This window comes from Nymphalis io, chromosome 17 (assembly GCF_905147045.1).
Source record: "Nymphalis io chromosome 17, ilAglIoxx1.1, whole genome shotgun sequence".
NCBI classification, from domain to species: Eukaryota; Metazoa; Arthropoda; class Insecta; order Lepidoptera; family Nymphalidae; genus Nymphalis; species Nymphalis io.
Window position 1 is genome coordinate 624,009 of NC_065904.1, and position 22,228 is coordinate 646,236.

The 22,228-nt window shown below is 35.1% G+C and overlaps 1 protein-coding gene across 1 annotated transcript in view; it reads right to left on the reverse strand.

Moving 5' to 3' along the window:
- LOC126774700 (nose resistant to fluoxetine protein 6-like) overlaps nt 1–16,174 on the reverse strand; it is a 30,768-nt gene extending 14,594 nt beyond the window's left edge. The window contains exons 1-7 of the mRNA XM_050496236.1: nt 16,058–16,174; nt 5,629–5,768; nt 4,766–5,096; nt 3,974–4,088; nt 3,616–3,703; nt 3,206–3,372; nt 570–755 (exon numbers count right to left, since the gene is read on the reverse strand). Coding sequence (XP_050352193.1) covers nt 570–755; nt 3,206–3,372; nt 3,616–3,703; nt 3,974–4,088; nt 4,766–5,096; nt 5,629–5,768; nt 16,058–16,127 — 1,097 coding nt within the window. The 5' untranslated portion in view covers nt 16,128–16,174. The remainder of the gene's footprint in view (nt 1–569; nt 756–3,205; nt 3,373–3,615; nt 3,704–3,973; nt 4,089–4,765; nt 5,097–5,628; nt 5,769–16,057) is intronic.
- Between the last annotated feature and the right edge of the window lie 6,054 nt (nt 16,175–22,228).

The window sequence follows — 22,228 nt, forward strand, 5'->3', positions numbered from 1 at the left end:
ATTATTTTATAGTAGTAAAGATTAAGTTTCAGTGTGTTTTAATATTTGCGTGTGCGAGTTTTGCTGTTTACAGTTTATTGCTTATATCTTAAAGGAAATAATTTATTGTAAATAAATAAATAAATTGTAGTATTAGGTTTGTTCATTTTGCATTATCTACTGTTTTATTGGACTCGCTAAAAGTTGCTTAAAGTTTGACTTAAAAATGATATAAAAATAAAACAGTAAATAATGCAAAACGATTACGACTAAGATACGATTAAGATTACGACTGTCACCCGACTTAACGAACATTAAGTTGATTATGTGTTTAATCAAATTAAACATATAGAATTTTCTAGAGCATTAATTTCTACCAAAAAATTTCTTGTGCCTATAAAATGAAGTAAATTAGGCACTTGTGTTGACGAATTTTAAGTTAATAATTATAATTGAGGCAGAAAATATTTTATAAAGATACTATCAAATTGTTGTCAAATCAAAGACTTGCCAAAAGTTTTTTTTTTCGTTTTCAGCCACATCACCACATATATCCACATTACAATTAAATTCAACTAAGTCAAACTTACCATCCATGGGGTAAGCATAAGTCGTCGCTGTATATGTAATTGTTTAAGTAGAATATGTTGGCCCACCAATACTGGCGACAATAGTTGGCCTCGCTAGTGACAATCATTTGCCAGAGGGGTCCATCGCCTAGGTGCCGCATCCATGTGCTTATAGTGGCTATCGCAAGGGCGTAAGCTGGGGTTAGTCTGAAAATATAAACATCACATTTACATACTTGTATATTGTACAACGAAGCTAGTGGTAAATATAACAAACAAGCAGTTGCTATGTCTCATATAGGTATATTACAAACTTAACAGCCTCGTTGGTCTAGTAGCTTATTGTAAGGTCGGATCCGGACCCGGAAGGACCCGGAGGTCCTGGATTCAATTCCCAGGTCGGGCCAATGAAAATGTATTGGGTTTTTCTGTTAGGAAATTCTCAGTAGCAGCCCGGAGTCTGGAAGCTGGAAGTGTGTACACTGCCTCGGAAAACACGTAAAGCCGTTGGTCCTGCGCCTGAACTCTTTCCAGTCATGTCGAATTGCCGTTCCATCGGATTATGAGAGTTAGGGAATAGAGAGTGCACCTGTGTTTGCGCACACACTTGTGCACTATAAAATCTCCTGGTTTGGCTAATCTCTCTTGAGATTGGCCGCCGTGCCCGAAATCGGTCTGGCGGACATTATTACAAACTGATCGAAATTGATGCATGCAACACATACAAATTAATGATAATGTTTTTATAATTCCAATTGTATATAGTCTATTTCAATTAAAGAAGAAGTATATATAAATAGTACTAAGATTTACGTATTTCATGCTATTTGGTAATAGCTATGTTATATAATGCACTGCAATAACTTCTTGATTAATATATATATTTAATACAACACTTCTATATAACTGTAATCCATAATGAATATCATAGATTATTTAAGATCTTAACAAAAGATATCTCGTGAATTTAATGCCAAAGCTGTACATTTGTTCTCTTCCTGTATTTTGAATAGGCTATAAATGCTTTACTTGGTGGTTGGGCATTATAAAAGCTCAAAGCCAACCGGATATTCTACCGCAAAACAACAGCACTTAGTATCGTTGTGTTCCAGTTTGAAAGGTAAGCCAGTCTACAGAGACAAGGGATATAACATCTTAGAAAGCTTGTTTTTTTTTTTTTTTTTTTTTTTTTTTTATATCGCCGGGAGGGCAAATGACTCTACTCCACCTGATGGTAAGTGGTAGTAGAGTCCAAACGCGACGACGGCCAGTACAGACGGGAAAAACGTTCTGCACTAGCCGCCTTCGCCTTGCCGGCCCGCAAGATGCCTCTTCACGCCTCGTTTGAAGGAACCCGGGTTGTAAGAGGAGGGGAATACGTGAGCTGGTAAGGAATTCCATTTTTTGGAAGTGCGACAAAGAAAGGAGTTGCCAAATTTCTTTGTTCGCGATGGAATTGATGTCACAGTTAGGCGGTGACATCGAGAACCAGCTCGCGTGGACTTAAGAAGGAAGGGGGAAGCAGGAATTAGAGAGAATAATTCCTCAGAGCACTCGCCGTGATACAGTCGATAGAAAGCGCTCAGTGCTGCTATCTCACGACGCAATTGTAAAGGTTCAAGGGTGTTTGTGACCTTTACGTCGCCAATAATGCGTACGGCACGTCGCTGCAACCGGTCCAAGGCCTCAAGTAGGTACTTAGCGGAGCCATCCCAAAGGTGCGAGCAATATTCCACGCAAGACCGTACCTGTGTTTTGTACAGCAGGCACAGTTGTTGTGGCGTGAAAAAGCGCCGCACCTTGTTCAGAACTCCGAGTTTCCGTGAAGCTGTTTTTATAACAGCCTCGATGTAATCCCTTGGACTAAGGTCGCAGCGAACGTCAATCCCCAGCATGGCGATTTTGCTTTGCATCACCAGCGGAGTACCACAGAGGGAGGGAAGAGGGGAAAATGTTGACTTTTTCGCCGTGAGAGCGCATACCTGTGTTTTCTTGGCATTAAACTCAACAAGATTATGAGAGCCCCATTTGGCGATGAGATCTAACGTCCTATCGAGTTCAATGACAAGATTCTCCCGCCTCTCCTCAGTTTCCGCCCGCCCAGCCACTGCGCGTCCGTGGTATCCACCATGCACTGTACTATCATCTGCATAGCAATGTATGTTCCCAAGGGAGAGCATATCATTGATATGCAAAAGAAAGAGTGTGGGAGATAGCACAGATCCCTGGGGGACCCCAGCATTCACTACATAGAATTGTGCAGCGCAACCATCTACTAAAACACGAAGGCTACGCTTGTGTAGGAAGCTGGCAATCCAGGTGCATAGCTGAGCAGGCAGACCATATGCCGGTAGCTTGGAGAGAAGACTTCTGTGCCAGACCCTGTCGAAAGCCTTGGAGATATCGAGGCTGACAGCCAACGATTCTCCATGCTTGTCGATAGCTTCACCCCAGAGGTGTGTTACGTACGCTAGAAGATCACCTGTGGACCGTTTTGGTCGAAACCCGAACAGTACAGGTTGTACAGGTTAGCGGCGCATTGGGATATAAAGGATGGTTAATATTGCTTATAATACTGATATCTATACGCAGAGATGACCACTTATTAACATTTGCCTGTCCGCTTAACAACATCTTTTAAAGTTAAAACATCGCACCTGAGCCAACGTAATACGATTGCCATTGGAATTTTAGTCCATTTTATTTCTTGCTTCTCAGCGTGTATTTGCAAATTGTAAGCCAGTAGAAAACTTGACATTACAAAAAATGTGTGGGTAATGAGGGTTCCGTTGAAAATTATTTGATTTAGCGGATTGTCGTACGCCTGAAAATTAACATAAATGGTAAATTTTAAATTATATATTCTATTAAATTTTATGAATTTTCTGACAGTAATTTTTATAGTCAATATCATGTGTATATCCTTTTGTGATATTTCACGATTGTGTTCTGCGGTTTCAAATTCTTTGTTACTATATTTATAATTTCAGAAAACTTTCGGTTGATTTAAAAACTGGACCTTTGTTCTTTTAAATTAATTAAAAATATGTTATTTCCAAAAGTTTACCTTTTCCAAATAAAACGGGTTTTTGGTGTAAGTAAATGCCATTGACAGTGCTGTGTGGGAATATATAACACAAGCCATTGTCATAGCTCTGAAAAAATATGAAGTACAAATTAACAAGTATTATGTTTTAAAAAAATATTTAAATGTGTTGGTCTTTGTAGCCTTTTACTATAACTTATTTACATATTTCGAAATTATCCCAAAATAATCTAGTCGATTGTTAACATTTATTCCCAAGAGAATAGATAAAATCAAGTGTCGATTTTTCTAGAAGTTTATTCTTTATTCTTAGTACGAATAGATCAATATCTTGTCCGACTTAAATTCTTTATCTATTTTTCCTACTGACTCAGTATACCTAATTCCATTAAATAACTTCAGTCTTTCCAATCTCGGTTCCAGTCCTCTGCCGCCTGGAGCGATAAGCTTAGCCCAGTTTCTTCGTAACGAAAACGCTAACACATACTGGTTTCCTATAAAGAAAAATAAAAATACATACATACAGTTCCCTTAGATAAATACAAATTGTTCTTTTTTATGAAATATGTAGACGGAAAGGCGAATGACAAGTAGTCACCACCGCCCATGAACATTGACACTGTAAGAAATATTAACCTTTGCTTAAATTGCCAATGCGCTGTCAACCTTGGGAATTGTGTCTGTAATTAAACTGACTTAATCACTCTTCAAATTAAAAACTCGATTCCTGATCTAATATTATATACCTAGTAGCAGTAAATATGCTATTACAGTTTATGTGCCCTATGTGAATATAATTATGACATATTATTAGTGTTGGAATCCATCCATACGATCCCATTAATAATTTATTTAAATATTGCACACCAAGACATAAAATAAATTAACATAAGGATTTGCAAAAGTTGCATTAAGTTCAATAGGTGGTCTGAGATTCGTTCACCTGGCATTCAAGTGGCATTTCTTATATTGAATAAAATATATTGATTTGATTATAAAAAATATGTGGAGAACATTCTGATACTCTGGCAAGGATCTAACAATAAAGTATTAACTAAAAATACTGTAATGACAGCGTTCACAACTCGTTGCTGAATCGATTATATTCAAACAATAAAACCTCATCTTTGCCCTTTATCGCTAAACATGTACTAATAAATAACTTTATTACCCTTCTTAGCATCTTCATCGCATAAAATTATATCGTAAAAGCTTCCAATCACGTTCAACATTATTATTACGATATAAATGACTGCTACAATATAATCACTTGTATCCAAAACAACTTTATCATCGTGTCTTTTACAATAGTGTAATTCGGCCAACTTGGCTTGTATTTCATACTTCCTCCATATTGTTTCGTTGATGCATCCTGCAAGGGTCGTTTCTGGATCCATTGTTGTATTTGATGCATCGATATAATGTTTACAAGAACTTGTTAGACAAACCGCCCTGTGTATACGGGTGTGGTTAAAATGTTTTACGTCGTAAGCTGAGTATTCCTGTTGAAAAAGAATTAATAATAACAAATTTTGTATACGGAAACAACTATTTTAACCTAAAACTTTGTACATATTATCTTATTCTAAGCATATTATTGATACACACGGACGGGCCGGTTGGCGTGGTTGGTAGATACTTGCCTTTCACGCCGAAGGTTGAGGGACAGACATTTGTGTGCATGAACATGTCTGTTTGTCCTGAGTCTGGGTGTAATTATCTATATAAGTATGTATTTACAAAAGAAAAGTAATATGTGTAGTATATCAAGTTTATAGTTTCCCAGAATCTTATTATTATTATTACATATTTTTAATTAAATATGACTTGAAATCTTATTACTTCATAGTGGATCTTTTGCATAACGCCTCGTAGACAACTCTGCCATAAGCAAAGCGTATCTTTTCTCTAATACTAATTAAAATAATGTATTTAATTAAAAGTTACTTTTTGTTATGAAATACTACTAAGTAACGCTTAGTAACCTTTGTCGAGGTCATTCTATTGTCACTACTTAATGACGATCGCACTCACCCGTATAAAATGCATAAGACTGGAATTAACTTCACTATAGAGATCAAACGAAGAAACACAATACGTGCCCCCCAACTGCAGCATACAGTCACCGTAGTTGTCCATCTCATACAGTGGAGGCATCTTGCGATATTCACTTTCTGGAAACAAAGACATTGTCATTTAAATAATTTATAATAATAATGGTGTTAACAATCTGTAAAAAATTTTTAAAAGCATTTTACACTATAAATCATAACTTATTATAGCCGAAAATTTTGACCATTAGAAAGAATGGAATCGTGAAATTATTTTCATCTAATAATCGCGATTTCGTCGAGTGTCGCAATCATCGTTTTTTTTTTATCTGTATCTGTGTTTGTCTTTGTCTGGTTTTTATTCTTTTTAATAATAACCTTATAATAAAATCAAATAATTATTGTATTGTACGCATGTGGTGCAGTAAAGCACTATATATTTATTCAGTCAAAAAATATCTCTTTCTTTACTTTTATGAATGTTTGTAATTGTTTATTTACACACATATCTGGATATAATTTTTTCCAGTTTGCATTTTTATATAGCAGCACATCTACTTGTTCTTGGTGAATACGAGCGTGTAGACCATCGTGCATATAAATTCATTTTCGTATTTCAATGGTGTATCAAATAAAAAACAAAAGTGTTTCAGCTTTCTATGTAAAACCTTATCCGAGTTTCTTGCTTTTCCCTCGCTAGAATCTACGTTCCGAACGGACAATATTCCCCGACGTGAAGAGGGTGCTGCTAGACGGAGTCGATCACGCGGCCGTCACAGCAGGTGCATACACGAAGAGGAACTGGAGCGAGAGTATGAACGGCTTCGGTGCCTGGAACGGGTGCTCCAAGCTGAGTATGATGTGAGAAACGCGGACGCCGCCTGGACTGCGAGCAGTGCGGACGCCGCCAGGACAACGAGCAGCGCGGACGCCGCCTAGACAGCGAGCAGCGCGGACGCCGTCTGGACAGCAAGCAACGCGGACGCCGCCTGGATAGCGAGCAATGCGGACACCACCTGGATAGCGAACGACACGACCGCCGGCGCCGGAGCAGCGAGCAATGCAATCACCGTCAGCGCCGGGGCAGTGAGCAATGCAGTCATCGTCAGTACCGGGACAGCGCGCAACGGGATCGCTGCCTGGTCGGTGAGAAACCAGATGGACATTAGAAACGCGACTTCAGCTTTGGGCGTCGTTCAAGGTCATGTAGTCGTACGTTTTCTTTAAAAGTCATTTTTAAGACAATTCACTTATTTAATACCAGGATTTCGTCAAACTAAAGAACATAGTGCACATTCTAGTAACAATAAACTTGATTACAAAAACATTTTGCCGGAGTTAGATCCTACGGTGTAGAATCAACGCACTGATGTGTGTGTGTGGCTTAGAAAAGTTGACGAATGAACTTCTGTCTACGACTGGGATGATAAAATAACCATCCATTTTTCAATGCAGAAACTACAAGGACTGGCTAAAACTTGGTATCAAAGCTTGACTGCATTTTCGTGGTCAGAGTGGCAAGATAGACTTCTTAAAGTTTTCCCTTGTGAACAAGATTATGGTCATTCCTTGGATGCTGAAACGTATAACCGAGTTTCACGAACCAATAGAAAACTATTTATATGAAAAGCTTGCTCTTCTTCATCAATGTTAAATTACCGGAAAACGAGCCGTTGACTTCATGGTCTAACTGATAGGATTGCAAGGTTAAGCGGGTAAGGCTATTACGATTCATAGAACCTCCAAGTTACTGCAGTTTTGGTTGAGTCAATCGCAATAAAAGACAGAGGTCCAACAGAAAATGGAAATGATAACAGACACGGTAAAATTAATCTCAGCACAGACTTCTAGTATCTTGGCCATTATTAACGTTAACGATTAATTATTAATTATTAACGATAACTGGCTGCTTACTGAATTAGAAAGAATCCGTGATTTTTTAAGCAATAATTTATGCAAGGATCTTGTCCTTGTAAATTACTCATAATTTTTTTATGGGTATTTCCTAAAGGCGTGATGTAGCGTGTGTGTAAATGAATCACGATTATATCGAATATGTGGATTAGGTTAAGTTAGCGATAAGACGTAAGATCGTTTTTAAATTTTTTTTGGTTTCTAAAAATGTCCCATTTCATAAAGGAATATGTTAAGACTTGAGTAGAAGTTAAAACTAGCAAAGGTTTACTCCATTCTGTACATCGACCATGACTGTGAACTCATTTACGAAGTTTAATATATTATTTCATTTAAATTTGTATTTTAAAACAACTTACTTAACCAGCTGTTGAAATATTTCAAAACTACAAAAGTAATAAAAACTGTCTATAATTTTACCGCAGTATATTTCATAAGAATTAATGCAATGTTTATAAAAATTACTTCGCAAATAATGTATTATTTTAAAACAAATTTGATTACTATAGACAAGGTTATAGTAAGTTAACCTTAAAAGATAGATGTATCGCGGACTTTTTTTAGAACAACTTTATTTATTTTTTTCTTTCAAGAGTAAAGCGTAATACAAGTGTAAAGCGTGAGAATGGATGGGTTCACGACTTTCCTTTGTATTGTCTTCGTCATGTACATACCTAATTTTAAGGATTAAAAATGTTGAAAAAGTTGGTTGTTTTATGGTCGGTGGCTAAAATTGTTGATAATAATTTAGTATTAAGGGTTAAAGAAAAATTATGAAATTGAGTTATTTACGGATAATAGTTGACAAATGTTTAGTAAATCTAATGAATTTTTGTTTATATTGTGATAGGGTTTAGGGTATAGTTTAGGGTAGGTTTTGATGTAATGTAATTGTCTAAAGTTCAAATCCTGAAAGTTTTGTATTGTATTTTTTTGTATATGTAGGTAATATGAACTACGATAGTTGTGGTTTTAATTTGTTTTTAATTTATTAATTTTCATGCTATTGATAAGTCAATTTACCGAGTGTAAGGTTGTCACCTGAAACGTGTATGGGGTCATACACATTATCAGGATGGTCGAGTGTAAAGGTTTACTGATTTTTAATAATTATTTTGGGATTTTTAGAAAATAATGGTAATATTTTTAACTTAAATAACACTGGTTGGAAATTATTGAGCAAATAAAACTACGCGATATATAAAAAAAAAAAGAAAAAAAAACACGGAAAGATTGACTAGATCGATGGTTGCCAAGGTAATTGCAGGAATTCCAATAAAAATTGTAATAGAATTGTTAAATATTAATTAGTGAATGTTGAACTCGATAAATAAAATTTATAAGAAGGCTAAAAATCTGCGACGTACTCAATGTGCGATGATCAAATTTAAACATTTTAACGTTAATATGTATGATAATACTAGTATATAGGAAGTTGAATTATATTAACATAATTATATAGAAAACTTAAATTAAAAACCTCTGTTAGACTTTTTGTTGCTATATCACTGTGGCGGAACGTAAAATCCACCAACCCGCATTGGAGCAGCGTGGTGGAATAAGCTCCAAACCTTCTCAGAAAGAGGAGAGGAGGCCTTTAGCCCAGCAGTGGGACATTCACAGGCTGTTACGGAACGTAAAACGGACAGTCATATTATTATTATTAAATACCTTTTTTGCATATTCTCACGGCAAAAAAAGACAAATATAAGTTAGAAAGAAAAAAAAGCTTAAGAATAGTAATGCTATATAAACATAACTGCGGTCTGTTATATGATGCATGCAAGTGGCGGTTTTATCACTTAAGTAATGATCTCTTCCAGACAAACCTGCATTAAGATACTTGCAGGACATAACGGGCGAGTGCATTATATAAACATACATATTTATGAAATTTGTTATGTATATTTGGGATGTATGAGAATAGGTCGTAAAGTATATTTCATACCGCTAGCTAAAAAGGGTGACCCTATCCAGATTTTTTTTTCTATTTTTTAGACATTACTTTTTTTTGTATTTTATTTTGATTTAGCTACAAAATATATATATATATATAACCGAAAATTTTTCACCTTCCTAACCCATCATCCCATTTTGTAATCACGATTTTAGTATTTTGTATGAACAATATCAAAATAATTACTCATAGTGAACCTCATCGAACTTTCGTCTACGTCATTCACGAGAAGCGTCGCGTTATTTTGACATTTAAAAATTTGCAAAATATTTAACGATTTATTTATTTATTTTTACTTGTAATCAACAGCGTTACAAAAATGGTTGGGTTTACGGGATCTAAATTAAGATGCGTTTAACGAAAGGCTGATAACAGGTCCGGATAGTCAATTTTGCCTACCAATATTGCTTGAAGTAACAGCATATCATTCTGTTGTCTTCTGTGTTCAAGTGTGTCCATATTATAGTAAGCACAACGTTCTTCATAGCTGCTAAATTTTTTGTAATCCTTAGAAGCTAGGTATTTGATTAAATGCTTTTGAATGGATTCGAGTCTCTGAGCATGTATAACATAATGGGGTGTCCAAATATTACAAGCGTACTCAAGTATACTTCGAACGTATACAAAGTACAGGATTTTAATACAGTCAATATTATTGAAGGTATGTGTAATACGCTTAATAAAGCCTAACTGTTTGTATGCCTTTCCTGCCACGATCTCAACGTGATCGTTCATTGATAGCTTAGCATCAATCTTAATTCCCAGGTCCCTGACGTTGTTAACTCTAGAAATATTTACATTGTTTATTTTATAATTGAAGTTTATTACGTTTTTTGTAAGAGTTTTTTACGACTCAACATTAAGTAATGACATTTTTTAACATTAACAATGATTCTATTTCCGCTGTAATATTCTGTCAAGGAATTTAGGTCTTTCTGTACCTTGAAACAGTCTTCAATAGAAAGTATTTTAAGGAAAACTTTCTTGTCATCAGCGAACATCAGATGTTGCGCGTGTTTAAAGCAGTTACCAATGTCAAATAGATATGCATTGTATAAAAGGGGACCTAGAATGGAACCTTGAGGTACCCCTGATGGTATAATTATAAAATCACTTCTGGCGCTTTCCTTTACTTTTCGTTACTACAGCCTGCATACGGTTCTTAATATACGATGTCAGCCATCGAAGCAAGTTGCCGTGTACACCCAAAACACTTAGTTTGTGTAGCAGGATTACGGGATCCACGCGGTCGAAAGCTTTTTAAAAATCCGTGTAGATCACGTCAACTTGGCATCTGTCATCCATGCTTCGTAGCACATAGCCAGTAAAACAGCTAGATTTGTTACGGTTGAATTTTATGAAAAATCGTTCAACAGAAGATAGATCTTGAAATTATAGGGCTTAGGTGAGTGTAAACAGCTGATTCAAATAGCTTACTTATCACATTTAATCTTGAAATGGGTCGATAATTTTCAATTTGTGTTTTGGAGCCACTTTTGTGTATGGGTACTATAAGAGCTTTTTTCCAGATATCTGGAAAACTACAGAACTTATTTATGGAGAGGTTGAAACTGATAGTTAGTGGCTTAGCTAAATTTGCAGCACATTTGCTTAAAACTATAGGTGGAATGCCGTCATTTCCCGCTCCTTTGTTGAGTTTTAACGCTTTGAGCAATTTTAAGATGACATCCTCATCTAAAACGATTTTACTAATTAAACGTTTATGAAATTGAGCTGGGAAACTTTCCAAGTCGTAAGAGTTTGTTGGTTTAACATAGACACTTTTAAAGAATTCACTAAAGCCATTACATGCAGCAGCTTCATCCGCATAAGTTATGTTACCTAATGATCCGTTTTTATTATTTCTTAGAGATTTTGTAAGAGACAATAGAAGTTTAGAATCATTTAGGAAATAAGTCTGTATGCGTTGGTTATAAGAGTCGTCGTCGCTTTCTTTGAATTATTTTTTGCTTTGTTCTTAATATAGCGAACTCATCATAGTCACGAGAATTTTTGTGTTGTTTTCATTGTTTGTGTTTCAGAAACAAGACAGGAAAATTAGATTTAGACTTCGCTGATACTAGGTTTGTTACGGTTATTACGGATTAGTAGGCTAGAAAGGTTAAATTGAAGATATGGATGATATACGTCCCAGAGGACGTATATCATCCATGGTCCAAGGAGGTAAGAGGACTAGAGCATTGACTTACACTGAAGTCAATGTTACTAAACAAAAGATCTAATGTATTTTGTTTACAGTTTGTTATAGTATTTTGTTGCTTCAGACCTGAGAGATTACATATATCTAGAAAATTTACTAAAGCATCGTGTAATTCGATTCCTCCACCTGTTTGAACGCTTGGTCCGTAATCTGACCATGTAACGTTAGGTAAGTTGAAATCACCGGCTAGAATAAAATAATCGTTAGGGTACTTTGATACTAGTTCCGCAAGACAAGAGCAGATAGACTTGAGACGAATAGGTCAAGGGTATCTGGCGGCGCATAAATTAATCCTATGTGGATACTTCGATTGCCCTTTGCTTTAAGAGATTGAGGTGGTATAGTCACCCACAGTGATTCGACGCCAGTATAAATAAAGTCATGTTGATGTTGTATATGTAATTCCTTCAATGCGCATAATAGAACTCCGCCGCCACTTTTCTTGGATGATGTCTCGGGGTTTCAATCGCATCTTAAGACATCGTTTCTATCATCGCAGATTTCGCGGTCATACATATCCTCTGATAACCATGATTCTGTAATCAAGATTGAGTCATAGTCATGGTTTAGAATATTTAATCGAAACTCTCCTGTTTTCGTACGCAAACCACGTAAATTTTGGTACAGTATTTCTATAGGATTATTGCCTGTTGTGGTGAAAATAGTACCAAAATGTAAGATGCAAGATATTAATTACAGATAATGTGTGTGACTTTTGATAATCTTGATAGGCGACAGTTAGTAGGGTAGGGTTTCGAAAATAATTATTGTTATTACAATAAAGATGGTTATTTATAAGGCTATTGTACGTTAGGCGTATAATTAAAATACGTTGTGTAGTGTAAGTTATAAGAGAAGACTGTATGTGTGGTTTGGTTCGTTGCGTACTCGGGTAGAAGTGATTCTGCTGTGAAAGATCAAGAAGAATGCTTGAATACTGCTCTGTATAGTTCTCGACATTAATGTGAAATGCTGTTATGAAAATATTGCTAAAAATAGTAACGCTTAACATAATTTTATTTTGGCTAAATCCTTTTCGGTACGTATATTTATGGCTGGCGATTCCTCGTTTCTTCCTTAAAAAAATGTTGCAGTTTCTAACCCAGACGAATTTAAAGGCTTTCTCGCTTGCGAAAGTTTTTAATCTCAGAAGATGCTTGTTCTCTGGGGTTTTTGTGGGATTGACGAAGATTTTTTTCGCCATGCCTTCGATGCCCACGTCTTTCGTGCAGATGCCTTTTTTCCTTTTTAAACCAGAAAGTAGTTTATCTTTGTTCATCCTATCTCTCAGCAATGGTCTTTTGTGGTTGAACTCGTTGCGCAAATTCTATGTCATTATGTTTGAGTTCGAACCCAGCGTACTCAGCTATTTTCAATACCTGATCTACTGGCGATTCATTCGAGGTTTGAGGCACTCCTACGACCTCTAGATTATTAATTCTTGCCTGCTGCTGCTGCCTGCTTAACTGGGTACGTAGATTAAAGACTTATTCCTCAGACGAACTGACACGCTGTTGCAGCGAATGTAAGTCACTTTTGAGATGGTCGTTGTCTAATGAAGTTGAGTATACGAGGCCTGCAATTGTAAAAATTCTGACGATAGGGAGGCTATTTCACTATCAAAGGACTTCGTTCCTCCCCGGGTCTCTTCTTTCCCAACCGTACATTTTTTTGTTATTGTTTTAATTTACACGGGACTTATATTGTGTCTTCATCGCAATTTTATGGAGGAAAGTCAAGAAACCAAAATTGTAGCAAGTGTAATTAATGCAATCTTGAAACATAAGTTAACAAATCAGGTAAATTAATACATACATTACATATATTCAATATACACATGATTCGAGTGTTTACTATTGACAGTATAATCAGAGAAATGATAGTATAATAATATGCACAGCATCAAAAAAACTATCGAAAGAAAAAAAAAAGAAAATCAATGACCATTATTTATCAAGCAATTATAATAATATTTAATTTATAGTTTAAGGGTTTAAATTACTTTGACAATATTCAAAATAAAATCCTTTAGAAATAATATCATTAATCTGAATCAAATTTAATTATTTAATGCAATAATTAAAACTTTATTCCATTGGAATTCTGTTAGCAGCGCCACCTATGAACAGACTATGTTTATATAGTTTGTGTGAAATAAATCATATCGAGTTGTGTAAAATATTAAACTATATCTCAAAAAATATTAAGCAGTAATTTAATCTGTCTGTTTTAATAGAAACTGTTAGTTGCTAATAATTGAATCGATTGAAAGGCAATAAAAAGAAGCGGTTTCCTCAGTGGAATTATAAAAGGATTAATTTAAATTAATATCTTAGGAGTCACGGTAAATTAAAATTCTCGCGCAAGACGAAAAATTATGGTGATGGCCAACGATGCGACAGCAAAATAGCCAGCGCAAAGATTATGTTACATTCGTATGTACTATGTTTATCCGATATTTTACCGCCAAACAGTAATATTTAGTATTGTTGTGTTCCGGCTTAAAGGGCGATGGAGCCAGTGTATCTACAGGAAGAAGGGACAATTTAATTCCCAAGGTTGGTGGCATTCGTGATGAAAGGAATGGTTAATATTTTTATAGTGCCAATAACCCCCACCTGTATATATATATAGGTGGGGGTTATTGGCACTATAAACCTATATATATATATATATATATATATATATATATATATATATATATATAGGTGGGGGTGACCATTTACCAATATTATAAAGAAAACAAATAACGGCCACCTTTTTCAAAAGTTCTGTCTCATACTGTGTGACGAATGTACGATAAGCCACCACTCACACACAAAACCCGTAGACATAATAAATGAAAAAAATAAATAAATAAATAAACGCATGAAAAAATTCGCAGGGTGGTGCTTTATGCATATATGTATAATAACAATCAATAAGATGCAAGGCCAAACGATTTCCGTTTGTGGCTTAGATTCGGGCACACCATGTTTATCACAAGGACAAGTATACGTGGCATGTTCTTGGGTGGGCAAACCATCGAGCTTATTGGTGTTGGCTAAAGACAGACTGACAAAAAATATCGCACACTCAATTGTTCTTCGAAAATAATTAACTACTTTAGGATAAAAATGTATTACTTTTTTCACTTTACATTTAACTTTTAATCAAACAATGAATATGTCCTTTACTTTAATCATTTACTTTAATACATTGAATTGAGAAAATGAAAGGTTAGTATTTTTTTTTTATCGGCGGTTATCGTCTACAGCGCTCCTTTCCTTTTTCTGACATAGATCCCACACACAATAAATACTTAATTTTTTATTTAAAAACCAAAATATTCAGTAGATATAATTTATATGGCAGAACGTTTGCCGGGTCAGCTAGTATATATATACACATATATGTATATGTATGTTTGTATAGGTATAAGTTTGTGAGGGGTTGAGTGTCTTATTGATTCCAGATGATATATTTTAATTAACCAATTTACCTTGGTGAATATTTAACAACATACAAAACAGGAGGTAAAATAAGTAAGCACAGTCTCAGTACAAAACGATCATACTTAATACAAAATTAAGTTAATATAATAGTAAGTGGTGGTAGAGTCCAAACGACGAATGCCAGTACAGTCGGGAAGAATGTTCTGCACTAGCCGCCCCCGCCTTGCCGGCCCGCAAGACATCTCTTTATGCCTCGTTTGAAGGAACCCGGGTTGTAAGAGGAGGGGAACAAGTGAGCTGGTAAGGAATTCAATTTTTTATGAAGTGCGACAAAGAAAGGAGTTGCCAAATTTCTTTGTGCGCGATGGAATTGATGTCACAGTTAGGCGGTGACTTCGAGAGCCAGCACGCGTAGACTTATGAAAGAAGGGGGAAGCAGGAATTAGAGTGAATAATTCCTCAGAGCACTCGCCGTAATACAGTCGATAGAAAGCGCTCAGCGCTGCTATCTCTCGACGCGATTGTAAAGGATCGAGGGTGCTTGTGACCTTTACGTCGCCAATAATGCGAACCGCACGTCGCTGCAACCGATCCAAGGCCTGCACCTGCCCTTGCACCTGTGTTTGCGCCCACACTTGTGCACTATAATATCTCCTGCGTAGTTGGCTAATCTCTCTTGAGATTATTATAACTATTCATAGGATATTATCAAAGTTCTAAGAAAACGCATTTTGTATTTTTTTTTAATTGTATTATATATTACGATACATTAGTAATTCTTTTATATAGAAACAGATTACAATAGGAATTTAAGACAAAGAGAAAGAAGATTATTTTTATTGAAATTTACAAAAAAATTATAATGTCAATATTAAAAAATACTTACCATTAACACTATAAATAACAGCCAAGCCTTCTTTTAAAAACAAAACTAATAAAACTATTATAGGGATCATTTTCACCAGCTCTATAGATTTTTATAAATGTATTTAAAAAAATAGTATATTATTTATACTAGTTCAAATACGTCTTATGTTCCGCGAGCACGGAGTGTTGTAACTCAGATATATAAAACTATTATCTTTATTTTAATAAATACATTTTACAGCAAAGACCTTAACTTCAATGTTACTATGTTTTAGGAAAATTTTAGACTCTTTTGTTCATAAATTTCGCTTACATGTGATAAAATTGTATATATTTTTAGTTACGAAAATAATATAGGAGATTTTGATATTTATTTTATTCGTAACAAATAAACAAACACATATTAGTAAGGAATATAGGTATTTAACATATTAGTAAGGAATTTGATCAATCAATCAACAGCCTTTGAATTTGTGGACTAGTCCCGCTTTTTACTACACTTGCGGGATGTGTTTTGCAGTATTTTGAGCAGCGTATCGGTTTTCTCATCAATGCTGCGTACGGTTTCCAATACGGTGAATTGATTTTGAAGTTCCATTTGGAACTTTTCGGAGCCTTGAGCAGCTTGGAGCATGGTAGGTCGGAGAGTAGACCTCATCATTTTCGATCTTTCGGCTTTGAAGTCGATATTTAGAGTGCCTCGAACCAAGTGGTGATCACTTCCGGTATTAAACCTGTTGATCACTGAAACATCGATCTATCTAAATATGTGCCTTTTATTCGAAATGATAAAGTGTACCTCGTTCCTTGTCACGTTATCGGGGCTTTGCCAGGTCCACCTCCTCTGAGGCTTCTTTTGAAAGAAAGAATTCATCAAAAAGAGCCCCTGCGCTTCGAGAAAGTTTACCAGCATTTGCCCCCTGTTATTTCTGCAGCCCAAGCCGTAAGGTCCGACTCTCGATTCACCGCTATCTTGTACTCCCACTTTAGCATTAAAGTCTCCCATAACAACATTGTAGTGGGCCTTCGAGGTGTTGTTAAGGAATTTTGTGATGTCTTCGTATATCGCTTCTACCACATCATCAGAGTATGCCGAAGTTGGCGGATATACCTGTACAATCTTTAGGGATTACCCGTTGGAAAGTTTTAGGACAAGGTACGCCACCCGGTTCGATACACTACTTATTTCTAGAATGCTGTTAATGAGATACTTTTTGACTAGAAAACCGACATCTTCCTGGAATAGGTTATCACCTTCGCTTAAGTAGAGTAAGTTATCGTGTCCTCCCCCTGTCTTCGGACTCCAGATAACCCCAGTATATGCCAGTTTATGTGACTTAACTCTACTTCTAATTCGGCGAGATGATGGTCCAGCCTTATCGGGTGTCCATTATACGTTACCATGTTTAGTCGTTTTTATGGTATCCTGCCATGAATCGATGATTGTTCGGCAATATCTCTGCAAGATATATCCCTCTTTACACTATGAATGTGCAACCACGTTATCATCATCATATTATCATCTGAGATATTATGTTCTTATTCTTATAACTATACTGGTTCCCTTAAAACGGAATATTAAATATTGTCAATTAGCTATTGACTTCAATAGAGCAAATCCAACCATAAATAAAATCCGTTTCTTAAAAGCTATTATTTCTGATAAAAAATAATATTTTTGATGTCTATTCTGTTATATCTCACTTTCTTTTCAATTTCAGGCTAAAGTGTTGTCGATGCATTTTTGTAAAACTCCCGAAACGGTTTATAGAAGTCCGTCTACAAGACGTTTTAACATCGTAGTTTTATCAGTGTTGGTGATAATGTTGTTGGCAACAGGAATACACATCTTTTGCGGACTCTGCACAGAGTCGCACGCTTGCGGGTATCTAATAATGATTATATTATTTAAAATAGCAGTAATAAAAAACCTTTATTTAAAAAAACATAACAAACCTAGGACCTACCCTGGACCTAGGACTTTTCTGTTCTAAACTAGAAACAATGTATTTTACATTGTTTCATTATATTTCTATTTCTCTCCTCAATTGTGGCTTGGTGGAAATTGTTGAGGCAGAATAACATAAGATACATCAATTCTTTGCTAATACTATGCGTAAAGCACTTGAAATAACTATCTCAGATTTAAATATACGTGTTGCCATTTCGGTTTATTATATAAATGTATAAAAACATGAAATTAACGCTTGTCACGTCAATTGTGTAAATTTAAAGTGGACGAGACTGCGAAGCGCATATCATATACTATATTATACACTAAAACCTTCTCCGAAATGCATATTCTAGTGTTAGTTTTATTTATTTTGATTTTGTAGTGTGTTCAGTTGGACTTTATAAAACTTTTTCGTTTCATTATTGTATTTTGTACTTATGGAAACAAGTTACTTAATTCTATAATCTAATTATTTTCAGAGAACAAATTTCTGCTCGCTTTTTCATTGAAACAAAATTGGCAAATTGTAAAACGCATTAGGTCCGAAACGCAAACTGACGATCGAACAAAAGAACTCGCTTGTTTGGAAGGGCTCAGGTATTGTTTCATATCACGAATTTGTTTTCGTTATTATTTTGATTGTATATTTGTATATATTTTAAATAAATATTCTATTAACATAAGAATTTTTTATATTAAAGCCTCAAATATTTTTAAATAAAAAAAAAATAACTCCTACAATCGTGATCGCGTGGAATGGTGGCAAGAATGCTTTGGATCGTAATTCCGATCCTCTGGGCGATGAATATACCAGATCTCCAGTCACCAGAGGCAATAAGACGAGGTGTATGATTGTTTTTTTTATAAGTTTTATTAATGTTTGCAAATGTTACAGGTTTTTGGGAACGATCGGCGTTATATTCACACATGTTACCCTCATCTATGTGTTTACGTACATTGACAATCCAGAATTTATTAAACATGTTAGTATAAATTATCGTGTTGATATATTACGAATAAAACTGTGTACATTTCGAATTTCTGGGCTAAGGCCTTGTCTTTTTGATAAGGTGTATTAGAACAGCGTGGTGTAATAAGTTCTAATACAAGTTGGTGAAAACACACGTGGCAGATTTGATCAGACACATGCAGGTTTCCTCATGATATTTTCTTTTACTGCCGAGTACGACAAGAATCGAGAATTTGACTTTGATTACAAGACTGTTTTTAATGATTAATTTGAAGCAAAAATCATATAAATACCCCATACCAATAAAAGGAGTAAAGATAAACAAACCTTATATTTAAATATTCCATACGATTTTCTAATGCTATATTGTGCATTACAAACATTTCTTGTTGAATATATCTGTATTAACTATATTAATTACATTATATAACTACTTGTATTCACATTAATTTGAGTTCTATAGTTCCGATAACCATACAAGCGACGTTAAAAGAAACTCCGCGAATTCATTATAAATATGTACCACAGATTATTAATAGTTATAGTAATCGCATCAATTGAATGACAAATTGTTTATTTGTTCATAACTATGCTTGAAATAGGCTATCGACAAATACTGAATATTTAATATAGCTTCGTTTTTATTTTATTATATAAGAAATAAAACCTCTCTATATCAAAATAAATTAAAAACAACCGCGTAGTGTTACAAAAGTAAAGAAAAAGACCCACAGACATTTTCGAAAAGAAGAAATGCAATATTTGTAAATTATATTATAGTATAATTAGAGTCCTTTCATGTTTATATTATTTTTATTATTATATCGTTTTTACAGATTTTTGAACAACTCGGCGGTAAGACGGCGTTTAACACTCCGTTGTGGATGCAGGTCCATCTCCGGCTTCCTCACAACATATTTTGTGCTGATATATTCAGAGTTCGGCTCGTTCACGCTTATCAAATGCCTGCTGTCGTTTATTAATCATTATATAGGATAATTTCAAATGAGAACATATACAGCACTAGCTAGTTGGCGACAAGCGTCGCGATGTCATTATGTTTATGTATCAAATCACCTGGTCCAACTCACGCACTGTCTGTAGGTACGTCAATGGAACTATATCATTATAACATATTGACAAGTACTGCATAGGACACACCTGGTGAGTTTGCTTACTAGTGTGGTAGTTGCCATAATATGTATTTTTTCATTAAAAGCATTGCTACTAATACAAAAACAAAATAAATAATTACGAAGGGATAAAAGTATTTCATTTTATTGATAATAGATTATCACAAATCCCAATGTTGGGCTAGGTGACCTTAGCTAGGTGACTCCTCTCTAAGTTTAGAGCTTGATACACGAATGCTGGTTGATGGATATACTTGGGGCAGTATTTTTTCCGGTTCATGCACATTTCGTCACGATAATTTCCTTGTCCACCAAGCTCGTGATGATTTATAAATACAGATTAGACACAGGAAACCTCAGCAACTATTCCCCTGGTTCGGGATAATTAGGCCATATATTAATGGTGTAATATTCTCTAAATATTATATTTCAGGTACTTGGCATAAAAATATCATAAATCAAAATATTCTAATTTAAAAAAAAAAGAAGAAATATTCAAAAAGTTAATTCTAAAAAGAGTAAAAGTAATAGGCTCCCAACTTGCCTTCGCAGGAATTCACATTATTTCACTGCTCCTGCTATATTTACAGTGCTTTGTCCAAAACCTTGAAAAATTTACAGAACTGTTCTCTTCTATCATATCGATAACCTGATTCTAAAAATAAGCGATAAGGCAGCCTTTTGGTCACATTTATCTGTGTGGTGATCATCGCTCTCTGTTTCAATGTCTTCTTGCTAGGTTGTCGCAGTAATTCCAAATTCAAGTTATTCTTTTAATATTATAATAAAGGATATACCTTAATCTTCATTCCGAACTGGTAGTAGCTTTAAATTTATTTTATTCTTGTAAAATTACGACGTAAAAGTGGTTAAAAGAGCATACTTGAACAAATTGTATATTAAATTCAAATTAGTATTTTGATAAAATGATTGATCTGAAATTGGAAAAAAATAATTATCCAGATTTAGCCATAACTAGCCGCACAAATAATGAAGATGATTTAAATTACGTTTTTGTGTTTTAGCTATTCTGAGAGATTACTTGGCGTGGGTCGTTTGACCTACGCCGTGTTCATCGTCCACTTCATCATCATGAGGGTTACTGTGGCCTGCAACACGCAGATTGGACACGTCTCCGTCTCCATGGTAATTAAGCTATTGTTTTACTCTTGTTTTATTGTTTTTATTATGTTATGAGCTGAATGAAATGGCTGCTTATTGACGTTATTTACACCACAAGATTTTTGTATTTATTTCAAATTATTTTTTTGTTACAACGACCTCTGAAAAAGGTTTCGGATTCGATTTCGTTCAGTGCTCATCCAGCCAATTTCCACACCTACTCGACGACGTGCACTCTAAGATACGATGAAAATTCATTTTCTAAAACTCTTTACCATTCTTCATTTTATAACAAACTTTTTCGGTTAAAGCAGTTTGTATATGGAAAATCCTTACCGCTTATCGATTGTATATATATGATATGATACCAACGAGTAAAGAATAAGCCGTGATTATTCAGAATTTACTTAGCCCAAGAATATCACGTAGGTAAAATATTTTTAAAAATGTCTCGGTCAGTTGTTCTTGCATAAAACTAGGAGATCATCTATTTTAAAAGAATTGAAAATTACAAATAACTAAATAGCGATTATTTTCTAGGTGATGCCCTTCGGTCTTCTCGATAAGAAGACAGAACACGATAATCAGCGTGTTCTGTCTTCTTATCATAACAGTACAAGAGGAGGATGCTCCTAAGGTTAACAAGGACATTGAGATAAATGATTTTGTCGTCAGCCCGAACGATCTCTACGAGGCTTAATGACATCGTTGACGATTATATTGATATGGGATTGCTTTAAAATAGTCTAAATTCTTAAGTTTCAAACTGGCTTCTCACCGGGCTAAATTCAGTAGTAACTAAAAATGACTTACGTCTATTGGTAGCTTATTACGTCATCAGCTTTTTTTGTAGAATAGGTAGGCGGACGAGCAAATGGGCCACCTGAAGGTGTGGAGTGATCACCATCGCCCATAGACATTGGCATTGTAAGAAATGTCAACCATTGCTTACATCACCAATGCGCCACCAACTGGCTCACTCACCCTTCAAACCGGAACACAACAATACCA